Raw genomic sequence first — 12,822 nt, 5'->3', positions numbered from 1 at the left:
AAAGTTCTGCAAGAAATCGATGGTGTTCTCGAATTCAATTGTGGAGTTGCGATGGCCGCGAAATCAAGGCCTGGATGGTTCCAAGAGACATCCTTTTGCCATCACTAACACCAGAAATTCTTTACTACTCTGGAGAGACAGGTACCAGTATGACCAACACCAGCTGTGATCAAGCATACCTATTTCGATTGTTGGGTTAACAGAAGAAGAAAAGAATATTAAAATTTCAATAGCTGCTACTCTTTTAACAGCTATTGTAACGCCTTTTATGACATTTCTCGCCGGTTATTTACAGGTAGTCCCTTGTATCGTGATCGAGCGTTAATTCAATCGCTACACTAGTCATACGTAATAAATAAACACACTCTAACCTACAACTTGAAGTCGTCACCAATCTTCTCAAGAACAATGGAAGAAGCACCTCCACCACCGTTACAGATACCAGCAACACCAATCTTACCACCTTCTTGGGCCAACACCGACAACAAGGTGACGACGATTCTGGCACCAGAACATCCCAATGGATGACCCAAGGCAACAGCACCACCGTAGACGTTGACCTTGTCTTGGTCGAGGCCAAGAAGCTTGGAGTTAGCCAAACCAACCACAGAGAAAGCTTCGTTCAACTCAAAGTAGTCGACTTGGTCTTGGGAAATGTTGGCGTGCTTCAAGGCCTTTGGAACGGCCAAGGCTGGAGCAATGGTGAAGTCGATTGGAGCTCTGGCAGCCTCACCCCAGCCTCTGATCTTGGCCAAAGGTCTCAAGCCCAACTCCTTCAACTTTCTCTCGGAAACCAAGATCACGGCAGCACCACCGTCGTTGATCTTGGAGGCGTTTGGTCCAGTGACGGTACCGTTTTCCTTCTGGAAAGCGGTTCTGGCAGTCTTGAATCTGTCCTCGTTGAAGTTCTTGACTTCGTCGTCGTCCTTGACAACCACGTCAGGCTTGCCTCTGGCACCCTTGATGGTCACAGGAACAATTTCGTTCTGGAACTTACCGGCAGTCTGGGCAGCGATGGCCTTCTTGTAGGAGGAGATCCCGAAAGCATCCTGGTCTTCTCTGGTGCAGTTTTGTTCCTTGGCACACTTTTCAGCAGCAACACCCATCAACTTCTGGTCGTAGACATCCAACAAACCGTCCTTGGAAATACCGTCGACCAAGGCAGCGTCACCGAATCTGGCACCGCCTCTGGCAGAAGGAACGTAGTATGGGGTGTTGGACATGGACTCGGCACCTCCAGCAACAACAACGTCGGCAGTACCAGTCAAGATGGTTTGGGCACCCAAGATGATGGCCTTCAAACCAGAGGCACACACCTTGTTGACGGTGGTAGCGACAATCGACTCAGGCAAGCCTGCCTTCAAGGCAACCTGTCTGGCAGGGGCCTGACCGACGTTGGCTTGCAAAACCCCTCCGTAGAGAATTTCTTCCACCGATTCTGGGGCGATTTGGGGAACCTTTTCCAAGGCACCCTTGACGGCAGCAGCACCCAAGTCTGAGTAGGTCAACGAGGACAACGAGCCTTGCAAGGATCCAATGGGAGTACGAGAAGCAGCGACAATATAAACTGACATCGTGGTAGTAGTAACTGTTAAAAGTAGTCGCTGGAATCGGTGCGCTCACATGCCTTATATAAATTTTCTATACGACCCTCGTTTGCAAACGATACGATGTACCAAACGAAGGCGAGAACAGTACAGCGGCTCCTACACACCACCGTAGTGGCCCATGCCAGGACCAGCACGATGCTCCCGTTGGTGCTGGGGGCCCGCAGGCCTTTTGTGGGGGCCAAATGGCCGGTTGGGCCCTTAGCCGCCACGGGCACCGTGGCGACTCCACGAGGGTTTCACGGAACGGTGCCAGTACTGCTCTTCTCTAAGCCGCCCAAGGCGAAGACAGAGACTGCCAGTGCCAAACCGACCGTCACCACCACCGTTGCTACAAATGGTGCCCCCTCCGCGATCACCACCAACCCCTCTGGCATTCCAATTGCCGAGGAACAAGCAATGAATTCACACCCAATCTTGAAAAGGGTACCTAAATTCCTCCGTCCATTTGCACTGAGATTCATTCACGCTCCCATCTCCCACGTCACAGCATTCCTCATCCTCCATGAGCTTACAGCTATCATTCCCTTGATTGGCGTGTGGTACGTCCTCCACAAGTACCACCTCTCCATCCCCATGGATTTGCCGTCATGGGCCATTGATAAGGGCACAAAGGTGATTGATTCATCGATGGCCAGGTTCGACTTCACCGGTTGGAATGTCAATGAAAAGTTTACGTTCATGATGGAAGGCGCATATGCTTTCGTTATCGTGAAGTTCTTGTTGCCGGTCAGGCTCATGATCAGTTTGGGTCTCATGCCCTGGTTTTCCAAATGGGTGGTGGTTCCATTCACCCGGATTTTCAAGAGGAAGCCCAAGGCTCCCAAGGTCGAAGTCAAGGACAGTGTCAAGAAGGTGGAAAAGCCCAGGTTGTAGTGCCTGTGCATATACATAGTTAATACTAAAAATTTACGATTTTTTCAATGTGCTTTTTATTACGTTAATCATGAGGCTATTCAAGAGTAACCTTCAATTGCTCTTTTGTCAAAGGGATGAAATCGTTCAAGGAGCCTATGCTCTGAGAAAGATTCAACTGGTTGAATGCAAAATGAGGAACTAACCGGTGATTCAAGGATGTTTCAACAGACAACTCACGATCGTCGAAATCAAATAAAACTGGCAACTCCTTAAGATCCGGTTGGTTGGCGTAGATCTGGTAGTTGGCATTATTTGAGTGGTGGTTGGATGCAGACGAAGAATTGTGGTGGAATTGTTGACTGAAAATCTTACGGTAGTTGGGGAGTTTCGTAGCAGCATCTCTCAACTCATCAAAGTATGGATCCACGAGCCCTTCGACACACGAGATTCTATCTATAGGTGAATATTGTAATATTCTGATGAGGAATTGGATACAGTCAGGGGACATCTTTTTGAAGATTTTAGACAATGGGATTGGTTTGATCTGAGGGAATTTATGTTCCATGTAGTTGGGGTTCATGTTTTTGATTTGCTCCTTGGAAGGAGTACCCAAAATTTTGATAATTTCCACCAATTGGTCGATACCTGATTCACCTGGAAAGAGCGGTTGACCAAGAATCAATTCAGCCATCACACAACCTGCAGACCAGACATCGATCTTGGTGGTGTAATTGGTAGCACCAAAGATAAGTTCAGGGGCACGGTAATATCTGGAACAGATGTACGAGACGTTTGGTTCGTTAGGATTCAAAATCTTAGCTGAGCCAAAGTCGCACAACTTCAATTCACCGGTCTCTGGGTTGATCAACAAATTTTGAGGCTTGATGTCACGATGACATATTCCTTGGGAATGAATGTAGTTAAGGGCACGAAGCATTTGGTAGGTGTACAACTTGACTTCGAGTGGAGGCATCAGCAATCTCTTAGAAACGTAGTAATGAGAGGCCTTGTACAATGTCTCGGGAACGAACTCCAAGATAAGGTTCAAGTAGAGTTCATTCTTGTCGTTATTGGTGTAGAAGTAGTACTTCAAGTCGGCAATATTACGATGGTGCACGAGTTTCATGATTTGGAGTTCTCTGTTCTTGAATCTCTTATCTTGGAGAACCCTTTTCATGGCAGCGATCTCGTTGGTGGGCAAGATCTGGGTTTGGAACACGACACCGAATGATCCGTGGCCAACCATTTGAGATTGGGTATACTGGATTGTCTCTGACTCACCAGTATGTCCGTTTTGTACGGTTTCAGTTACGACCTCTATTTTAGACATGTTAGTATACGACGAAAAATGGCAGCGTGGTAGAAAAAGAAGGAATGTAAATAAGGAGATGAATTTGGAACGTCAAATGCAATTGGAAATGGTCAAACTGATGGAATTATGGGTTGAAGCCAGGATTATCGATCATAGGAGTGTGACGATATCCCACGGTGAAGTGAACAAGAAAGTGGTTGCGGAGAGACGGCGATTTTTGTTTATGGGGGACGGGGAAAGCGGGCACCAAGCTGCATTTCTTGCTGGGAGTCTAACCTGTAAAAAACCATCGAGGTCGACAACTTGCGTGACCAGAATGTCGCGCAAATGGCGGCGTGGTGCCCTCGGAACTATCGGTGTCACGCTCATCCGGGGCAAAATCCACCAACTCCGCAATTGTGCCACAAACCTGACGCGCAATTATGTGCCCCATTCCCCGCGTTTTGAAGGGGTTTATTGATCTCGACAATAATCACTTGCTCACCCACCAGTCTGGTTTGAGCCCCTACTGCTTCAACCTGCAGATCCCCTGAAACTCAAAAGGCACCAAACCCATATGCTTGACTAGGTTGAATCCAACCCAATTCCTATTCGCGTCGTCACCACCACTTTCCATCAATCTTCCTGTGCTGACTTTAGCATTTGATGTCTCGCGGAGTGCATAAACCTTATTACTTCCCCACTTCGTTCTAAAAAAAGTCGCAAAAAAATCCATATACATACCTATTGCCCGATGCTTCTTTGATTCACCACCAAAGGTGAGTCTCATAAACTTGTGCTTGATTCCGTCGTTTTTCTTACGGGAGCTTGTCATTGTACTTTTGGTCTGGTCAAAACTGTTGGACCTGTCCAAAGGGTTGTCGAAGTAATTCGTATCCTGTTTCGAGTAGACCGGAGGGTCCTCCTCTGATGGTGGAGTAGTCATGCTGTCATCAGCACGGTTGGACCTGACCCTGGCTGGGGTGGAGTCCTCGTCGGAGGAGCCCTTCACTAGATGGCGTAACTTGGATACTATGCTATTGTTTCTCTTTTTGTGGTAGAGAGGCCCTGCGGAGGGAATGCTGTTGGTCAAGGTGACGGAACTGGCCCGTCTATCCATCCGAGTGGTGTAGTTGTTGTAGTTGGGCTCGTACGGATTGTTGAAGACCACGGCGTCGCCGCCATAGCTCTTGTTGAAGCTGAAGCCGTCGAGGTCTGAGTTGAAGTTGAAGGTATCGCGTTCGTAGGGCTCTTCCGGCTCAGATATGTCAATATCACCAAGCCCACGGTACCTGTTGTTTTTGAGTTCTCTCCGTTCCGCCTTGTGTTCCTGGCGGAGGGCCTTCTTCTCCTCGAGGTAGTGCTTCTTGGCCTCGTGTGCCTCGTGGCGCTCGGCCTTTTTCGCCTCGTGTGCTTCGTGGCGCTCGGCCTTTTTGGTCTTGCCATCACTGGTGCCCTTTTTCTTCTTCTTCTTCTTGACATGGCTGTTGGCAGCAGCATAGATGGGCTTGTCCACGATCAAGTCTCGTATGATGGGGGTGGCAATGCCTCCGTTGTGGATGTACGAGGGCACATACTTGTGGATGTTGTAGTTGGCCTCCAATGCAGGGTAGTCGAGGTACTTGATGTAGTCGTTATCGGAGGGGTTGTGTTTGGCAGCGGGCGAGGACGACAACGGGTCGGAGTCGGAGGGAGGCGTGGCGCTTCCGTTGATGGAGAGCTTGTGGAGACCTTTGACTAGCGTGGTGTTCATGGTGGTGGTCGCTTGAGTGATCTGGTTGATTCCCTACGGTTTTTACCACGCTTAAACAGGGCAAAGTCGTGTCCTTCAAAATGCCTCTCGATGACTGGGTTACATGTGGGGTATATCTTTACCCGAACCACCCCCGCGAACAGGCGCCCTGCAAATAGCCGCACCTGCATTCACATGTCGGAGTTGACAAATTGGGGCAGCTCCGCAAACCCGTGTGGAACACTGGGGGCATGCTCGCCTAACCTAGGCGCATTGTTGTCAGCCGGGAGGGGGCCGGGTATCAGGAGTAGCGGAATCCGGCTGGTGGGAAAAGGGGTGGTAGCAGGGATGGTGCCAGGTAGAGCGGTTGCGATGGCATCACACTGGTGCACCTGCCATTTCCTGTGCCAACTGTTTCATGCTTATTCGCCGCCAGCGGTCGTACGTCATAAGCTTATCAAAGGTTTGACGCACCAGGGGCTTCGTGCATCGCGGCACGAGTGTTTGCAAATGCCTGCGATCTTGTGGCTGAAACTGCAACTTGTTGAAGTAGTAGCGGTCGTCAGCCATTTCTGGCCAGTACAACTCGCTGCTGGAGTCCAACGACGGGGTGCCAAAGTTCTGGAAGATGGCGTGGATCAAGTAGAGGTCGTTGATCACCACCTCGTCGCCCTCCTCGGGCTCGAGCACCGACTCTAGTGTCCGCAGGTACAAGAGTGTCATGACCACCCCCAACGCCCACCCGTCGATTTCCGGCCCATAGTCCACCACTCCAAGACACAACTCCGGTGCCTTATAGATGCCGGTGCCCACATCGGTGTACTTGGCGTGGGCAGGCTCGGGTGACTGGTCATCGTAGCTGATGCCAAAGTCGCCAAGCACGGGATGGGCCACGGACTGGTTGAAGTAGATGTTGCTGGGCTTGACATCGCGGTGGATAATGCCCTGGTCATGCAAGTACGCCAATGCTTGGGCAAGACCCACCACTATCTTCTCGATGCTGGCCTCGGGCAAGGTGTTCTTGACCACCACCTTGCTTTTGGAGGGGTCCTCCAAGTTGTGTCGCATGGCCCGGGTGGTGTGCTTGTCGAGCAAGCCGTTGAGGTCGTACTGGTAGAGTGGCGTCACCAACACGATGTCATCGTTCCAGATGAAGTCGTCTTTCCAGGCAAGAATGCCGGGGTGGTCGAGGCGCTTGAGGAGACCGATTTCGTGGCGGATGTCGTGGGGCTTCATGCGGACGTCACAGTCCACGATCTTGAGACAGACGGAGGCGTCGGTGGTGCTGTCAGTGGTGTCGATGGCGCTGTCGATGGCGCTGTACACGTCTGAGTAGTGGCCGCTGTAGAGGCGCTTGCGGTTGGTGTAGCGCTTGTTCTTTTCCATGGCAGTGTGGTTTGGGCTTGGCTGTCAGTCTCTTCAACGATTGTAGTCGGATGTGGGCCAACAATGTGTGCAATCGGGTGGTGGCAACTGGTGGACTTCTGGTGGGATCTTCGATGGGACGCGATGTTGCACCAGTTGTGCGTATTAGCATCGCTCCAGAAACGGTCCTACGCAACGTCTCACTACCATGGATGGTCAGGGGTTCGTTGATTGCTAGCTATGGGATGGCCAGAGGCCGTACATACTCTATGGATGGCTGTGGGCAGGTAGATCCTTTGCTCGAGCACCATTAATATTAGTATAGATTTTAGTGTATGATACCCTGAAAACTAATCAATTATTCAATAAAACTAGTCCAGGTTTTCTACCAACTAAATTAATAGCTGGAGTTTTATCAATTCATAGTAAATTTTGCCATAACTCTGATTTAACTTGAACCGTAAGCCAAAATAGCACGCTACCTTCGTCACCAGCCCTTTATCTGTAGGTCCCGTTCTAGATGATACATCGTGTGGCTGCTAAAGTCCGCCAAAATTTCTGTGATCGAGACACAACTTGCAGAAATAACAGTTTCTTGCCATTACTTCTTTTTGTTTCGCCATTACTTCTGCCTTTTTCTGGCATTGGCGATGTTGGCTTGGCTGCCTCCGTTGTTTGCGTCGTCGTAGCCACCCCCGTGTCTCTTGTAATTGTTCTGTATGGCCTGGCTGGAGTTGATATCGTTATCATCGGAATAGATTCTTCTTTTGGGATAATTCAAACTCAAACCTTCAAACGCGTTTTCTTGCACTTTGGGAAGCTCCAAGAAGTACGGGTGGACTAGTGCCAGGTCCGCAGTCAACCGGGTCGAAGGATCGTAGTCTAGCAACCCTTTGAGCAAGGAAAGACACTGCTTGTTACTCCCACCGATCATTTTGTACCAGTTGACCAAGTTGGAAGGATAGTTTCCTGAAAGCTGCTGCTGAAACGAGACAAACTCAGGGTACTTGTTGAGAGCAGGCCATATTTTGAGGTTGGGAGTTCCCAAGATTTCGATGATTTTTTGGAATTGGTTATTTTGAAACGGTACTGATTTCTTGTTGTTCATGTCTATCTTGGCTTCTTCTCCCTTGAAAATGGGTCTTAATGAGAGCAATTCGGCAAGGATACACCCCACTGCCCACAAATCAATTGCAGACGTGTAGTGTCTTGCTCCTAGCAACAATTCTGGGGCTCGGTACCAGATGGTAACCACGACCTTGTCACCAGTGTATAAGCTCTGCAAGGGGTTGTTGAACTTTCTGGCCAAGCCAAGATCTCCGATCTTGACCACACCTGAGCTTGTGACCATGATGTTGGCGGGCTTCAAGTCACGGTGGAAGATCCAGTTCTGATGCAAAAAGGTGACCCCATTCAAGATCTGCCACGTCAAAGACTTGATGGTGCTCTGGGGAATGGGCTTGACGTCGGGGTGCGAGTGGTAATGGATGATCTGGAGCAAGTCGTGCTCGCAGAACTCGAAGATCATGTAGATGGACTTGTTTTCGAGGATGATGTCCACCAACTTGGTGATGTTTTTGTTGTTGAGCTCTCGGCACAACGACATTTCCCGGATGGCACTCTGCGAGATGCCTGTGTAGTGGACCACCTCATTGCCGTTGATGTCGTGGTTGTGGTGGGTCTTGTTGGCCAGATGGTTGTCACTCTTGAACTTCTTGATGGCGTAAAACTGGATGTCCTTGTCGTCACCGTCGTGCCTGGAGCCGTCGTTCTTGGCTGTCTGGCTGCCCTCGCCCTCTTTGTCCTTCTTGCTCTTGAGTCTAGCCTTGTACACCTTTCCGTACGTGCCTGCCGCTATGTATCCGATGATATGGTAGGTGGACAACACCGACTCTCGGGTCAAGTCTTTGCGATGCTTGAACGGCCCTATGGTGAGGATGGAGTTCAGTGCCATCAACGCTGGCTGGGGGATCATGGGCATCTGCTGGTTTAGTACTCCCGAGTTCATGCCCACCATCGAGGCTCCGTGGTTCATCATTCCCGATGGGTTGCCGCTACCGTTGCCTGCCATTCCATGGATGAGTCCATTGGCTTTGGCTCCGTTGCTCATGGTGAAAACGGGGCAATTTCTGATGCTGGTGTTGTTTCTGGTGCTGGTTGGTGTGTGCTTGTGGAAGCTGGTGGCTGGGGCTTGATTGGCTGGCTAGATGTGCTCCTGTGGAGAAATCATTCGTGGCGGTGATGGTGCTAGGCTGCGCACTATAACCGATGGGAGCTGTGCGGACTGCGGGCCGGTGAGTCAGCTGGAGATAGGCAAAGGGCACCAAAAGCGAGTAATCTCCGAGAAAAGTGAAGAGTGGTGGGGGCTGGGTTATAGTGTGTACAAGGGAGGGTATAGTATCTGTAATGGAGACCTCTAGCGAGAGGAGGCACTCGCGGTGGTAATTTGACTGCTATACACTGCTTGAGCAGGGTATGATTAATTAATCCTAAACCAGTCTGGTGGTTGATTTTTGAACTGGAAGTGAAGGCATTCGTCCCTCTCTCTCGGCATGTGGGTGGTGTAAATTTTGTAAATACTACGGTATGAATTACTAGATTTGTCCAGTAATTAGGGTTCTACCGGGTAGAAGATATAATAAATGATGTGTGGATCCAGAAATCCAGGATTTACGCTGGTACAAGGTGGTTAATTGTTTCCAGCTCATATTATGTTGGCAAGTTTACAAAAACAATGAGTGGACCTGGCTTTTCAGCCTTCATGATAATTACTTAAAAGCGCAGTTTTATCTGTATTTGCTTTACTACTATAGCTTCCTTGCTTATTGGGCAAGCATCCGGAGTAGTTTGAACACAATTAAGAACTGCAATTACAACAATGTATATGCATCATAAAGCAAATAAAAAATAGTCCTTTTAACTACTTTATAAAACCAATGCAAAGGATTTGAATGATACTCCTGGCATGTTAACTGGACCTGAAAAAACTAAACTAATTCTTTTCTGCTAAGAGGGGCTGATTCAGTTTTTGGGGTGTGTTCTTACATGTTTTTAGGGCATGCCTGTCGTCCTGGTTGGCCTTGCCCTGAATTTCATCCCTAGCGTATTTCGGAAGCTTTTGCTCTACCATGGAATTATTCTATATTGGTTCATTTAAATATGCTTGCCTTTACATATCTGATACTATTCTTATATTAATATGAATACCAGAGCATTGAGCATGCTTGGGTAAATCAGTGCATTCAATGCCTGAAATAAACCGAAGCTTTTTGTCAACGCCTGCTTTCAGCGTAGTGAATTCTATTGATGAGATGTCTGGCAAGATATATTATAAATTAATTCGCCCCTTCTACAACATGTTCGTAATGCTTTCAGGATGACTTATGATTACCCTCACACCATACACTGCTATATTGACAGTCTCTTGTAAGGTGTTCGTATACCCCAAATCACACTGGTGTTTGTTCTCGGGGTCTTGTTTTAATTCCACTCTAAACAGCGGATGCTAATGCTGCGTTCCAATCCCATGTGCTTTTGAATCAAAGTGGTGACTAATTACCCTCTAATGCCTTTACCAGGTAAATTAATTAAATTCCAATCCCTCTAATGCATGAAGCACCGAACTTCTCCGTACGGGAGGCTCCGTTGTTGATTCTTGGTGGGAAGTTTCTACCACCCCGAACTCGTAGGATGGCCCCAAATTGATCAAATTTTGGCTGGTCTGGTATTCGGTCTTGAGTGAACTACTGATAACATTCTGTTCATCGAGGATTTGTTTGTGTACCCTCGCTCTCAACTCTTCAGTATGGTCTTCTTCATCAGCATTGGTGAAGCGGTTGTTGAAGTAAAATGTCCCGGAAATATTGTGGTCTAGCACTATAGTCCCATTTTCCACACATGTTTCGATCTCCTCTTGGGTAATGTTGTAGGACCAGCCAAACTTATCTGATATCTCAGATATGGTGACACCCTTGAAATATGCATACTCTGAGTTCACAAACCCGTTGCTAATCCCCATAACCTCCACCTTGACTTTTTCAAACCTGAACTGATCTTCCTTCTCTTGAATAAACTTCAAGATAAACTCCTCGTATGTATTGACATGACTGGACCGCGACGACAAAACTACGAGCCCAGATTTCTCGTACTTTTTGCTTATCACTGGGAGATTCAACTCGTCAAATAGCTCCAACGCACGATTGAGGTCCAGGGGTGAAATCAACTCAGTTCCAAACCCCTGTGTTAGGACGAGGTACCGGTTGTATTTCGCATACAAGTCTTGGGAAGTCACCACCGAGGATCTCTTCGTCAATTCAAAACTGACCAAGTACTCGCTGATATGTCTAGACAACTCCTGATGGTAGAGGCTGGAAGTCTTGCTAATGGCCAATGGGGGAATTATCACTTCTGAGCTCTTCTTACCATTGATGAATTTGGTAAATGACGTCGAAAGTTTCATCAAGTCTTGGAACCTGAACATCAACTGCTCTAGATCATCAACAGAATCTCTCAATATTATTTCATTGGTCTTTCTTTGTTGTTCTCCGATTTTCTCCAATCCGAAGATTCCTCCTCCCAATTGTTTCTGTGGTTGCTTTGCCGGAGTTTCTAGTTTGGTTCCATTCTGATTAATGGCACCCTTCTGCTTTAGTGCTTCCCATTTAATTTCGTCCAAAGCTTGTATTAAAAGCTCCTGGAACTTTGATTCACCTCCTTTTCTAAAGCTTAGTTTAACGTATGGCTTGCCATTGGTGTACTGCTCTAGGTCATTCTCTAGTTTGATATTGATGCCATTTGTGGGAGAGTTATATCCTGAAGAGACTTGACTGCTAATTTTGTTTTTGAGGGTTTTAGGGATGGTTGATTTCAACTCTGTTCCACACAATTCACAGTTGGTCATTGATGGATGGTTAATGAAGGTGCATGTGGGACACTGGTCATCACGTCTATCGGGTTCTGGAGTTTGTTCAATGCTACTGGTCCCTGACTCCTCGTCTGCTGATCCAAACTCCTCTAGCACTTTCCTAAGTTGGCCCATGTTTGCCGTGATTCCGCACGAGGTACATTTGGGAAGGCTATTATTCTCGAGGTCGAAGTTCAGGGCAATCTGGTTATTGAAGGAACAAATCTTGCAAGTCCAGACTAGTCTCTTGTTCGATATCTGGGCCGATTCCTCGCCTGAGACCTTAATCATTATCCGTATTTTGGGAGACGATCTCAAGAATCCATCGATGATCTCGCTTCTGGTAACATCCTTGAGGTCCAATGCAAGCGAATTGGCTCCATTTGTGTTGTCGAAATAGATTATACGTTTGTTGGTCAAGTAGACTCTACCATTCTGTCTGTGCAAGATCTTCAGTTTGCCTTGGTAGAGCCCTATGTTGTCTCTGATGTAAAGGTTGTGTTCATTTTCCACAAGGATGGGTCTGTTGCTTCGGTTTATGAGAATAGGCTTCCATATATTTAGGTGTGATGTCATGCTATGGAAGACCAAATCGGGTCGTTGGTAAGAATATGGCACCCATAGTGAGCTCAGATAGGCCTAACCTGTAAACATCCTGAGGTCTCGGTAACCTGCAAATTTTGCAACCAGAAGCACTACATGAGTTTGAAAGAATAGAGAGTTTCCGAGCATTAGAAGGCTTGCCATGGGCTGTGTGGTGTTTCTGGTATTTCTCGTCATCCACTTTCTGTTCTGACTACAAATTTATTAGAATTTCGCAAAATGCATTCACCTCGGATGCGTGCTAGATTTGTAACTTTATTGTGACAAAAATGTGAAAAATAAGACTTCCTTCCAAACGTACCCGTCAAAATTCTTTCTACTTTATAATTTCTTGTACGACCAACACACGCTTTAAACTTGTACAGTTGAATGCTTGTCTCAGAATTTTTGCCACTGGCTTGCGGCGAGACGTGATCAGTCAGTTTAAAAATAACTTTGTTCTGTTCAGGAGAGACTACAACTA

General features: G+C 47.7%; 8 protein-coding genes across 8 annotated transcripts; 2 read left to right on the top strand and 6 right to left on the bottom strand.

The window, feature by feature from the left end:
* Positions 1-371: 371 nt before the first annotated feature.
* On the bottom strand, positions 372-1,574 carry ERG10 (acetyl-CoA C-acetyltransferase; the record flags this gene model as incomplete). The annotated part of the gene is made up of 1 exon (XM_020209860.1): positions 372-1,574. One exon carries the CDS (start codon positions 1,572-1,574, stop codon positions 372-374), a length of 1,203 nt encoding a protein of 400 aa, XP_020064921.1.
* A 432-nt stretch (positions 1,575-2,006) lies between these two features.
* On the top strand, positions 2,007-2,483 carry CANTADRAFT_49891 (uncharacterized protein; the record flags this gene model as incomplete). The annotated part of the gene is made up of 1 exon (XM_020209767.1): positions 2,007-2,483. The coding sequence occupies one exon, from the start codon at positions 2,007-2,009 to the stop codon at positions 2,481-2,483; it is 477 nt and encodes a 158-aa protein (XP_020064920.1).
* A 76-nt stretch (positions 2,484-2,559) lies between these two features.
* On the bottom strand, positions 2,560-3,795 carry RIM11 (serine/threonine protein kinase; the record flags this gene model as incomplete). The annotated part of the gene is made up of 1 exon (XM_020209798.1): positions 2,560-3,795. One exon carries the CDS (start codon positions 3,793-3,795, stop codon positions 2,560-2,562), a length of 1,236 nt encoding a protein of 411 aa, XP_020064919.1.
* Positions 3,702-4,590, top strand: CANTADRAFT_25646 (uncharacterized protein). Its single transcript, XM_020207487.1, has one exon. It carries the CDS (start codon positions 3,794-3,796, stop codon positions 4,235-4,237), a length of 444 nt encoding a protein of 147 aa, XP_020064918.1. The 5' UTR covers positions 3,702-3,793; the 3' UTR covers positions 4,238-4,590.
* CANTADRAFT_5503 (uncharacterized protein) lies at positions 4,283-5,509 on the bottom strand (the record flags this gene model as incomplete). Its single annotated transcript, XM_020210398.1, has 1 exon — positions 4,283-5,509. The coding sequence occupies one exon, from the start codon at positions 5,507-5,509 to the stop codon at positions 4,283-4,285; it is 1,227 nt and encodes a 408-aa protein (XP_020064917.1).
* Positions 5,510-5,866: 357 nt separating this feature from the next.
* Positions 5,867-6,874, bottom strand: CAK1 (cyclin-dependent protein kinase-activating kinase; the record flags this gene model as incomplete). The annotated part of the gene is made up of 1 exon (XM_020210395.1): positions 5,867-6,874. The coding sequence occupies one exon, from the start codon at positions 6,872-6,874 to the stop codon at positions 5,867-5,869; it is 1,008 nt and encodes a 335-aa protein (XP_020064916.1).
* Positions 6,875-7,475: 601 nt separating this feature from the next.
* On the bottom strand, positions 7,476-8,807 carry SSN3 (cyclin-dependent serine/threonine protein kinase; the record flags this gene model as incomplete). Its single annotated transcript, XM_020211563.1, has 1 exon — positions 7,476-8,807. One exon carries the CDS (start codon positions 8,805-8,807, stop codon positions 7,476-7,478), a length of 1,332 nt encoding a protein of 443 aa, XP_020064915.1.
* A 1,629-nt stretch (positions 8,808-10,436) lies between these two features.
* Positions 10,437-12,332, bottom strand: VPS36 (ESCRT-II subunit protein; the record flags this gene model as incomplete). The annotated part of the gene is made up of 1 exon (XM_020209759.1): positions 10,437-12,332. The coding sequence occupies one exon, from the start codon at positions 12,330-12,332 to the stop codon at positions 10,437-10,439; it is 1,896 nt and encodes a 631-aa protein (XP_020064914.1).
* Positions 12,333-12,822: the final 490 nt, after the last annotated feature.

This window comes from Suhomyces tanzawaensis, assembly GCF_001661415.1.
Source record: "Suhomyces tanzawaensis NRRL Y-17324 unplaced genomic scaffold CANTAscaffold_3, whole genome shotgun sequence".
NCBI lineage: Eukaryota > Fungi > Ascomycota > Pichiomycetes > Serinales > Debaryomycetaceae > Suhomyces > Suhomyces tanzawaensis.
Note: the sequence above shows the minus strand (reverse complement) of the source record. Positions and strands in the feature narration are given on the sequence as shown.

Bases quoted from the DNA above. Each gene is read 5' to 3' on its own strand.
- CANTADRAFT_25646 (XM_020207487.1), top strand. From the start codon at position 3,794: ATGTTAGTATACGACGAAAAATGGCAGCGTGGTAGAAAAAGAAGGAAT.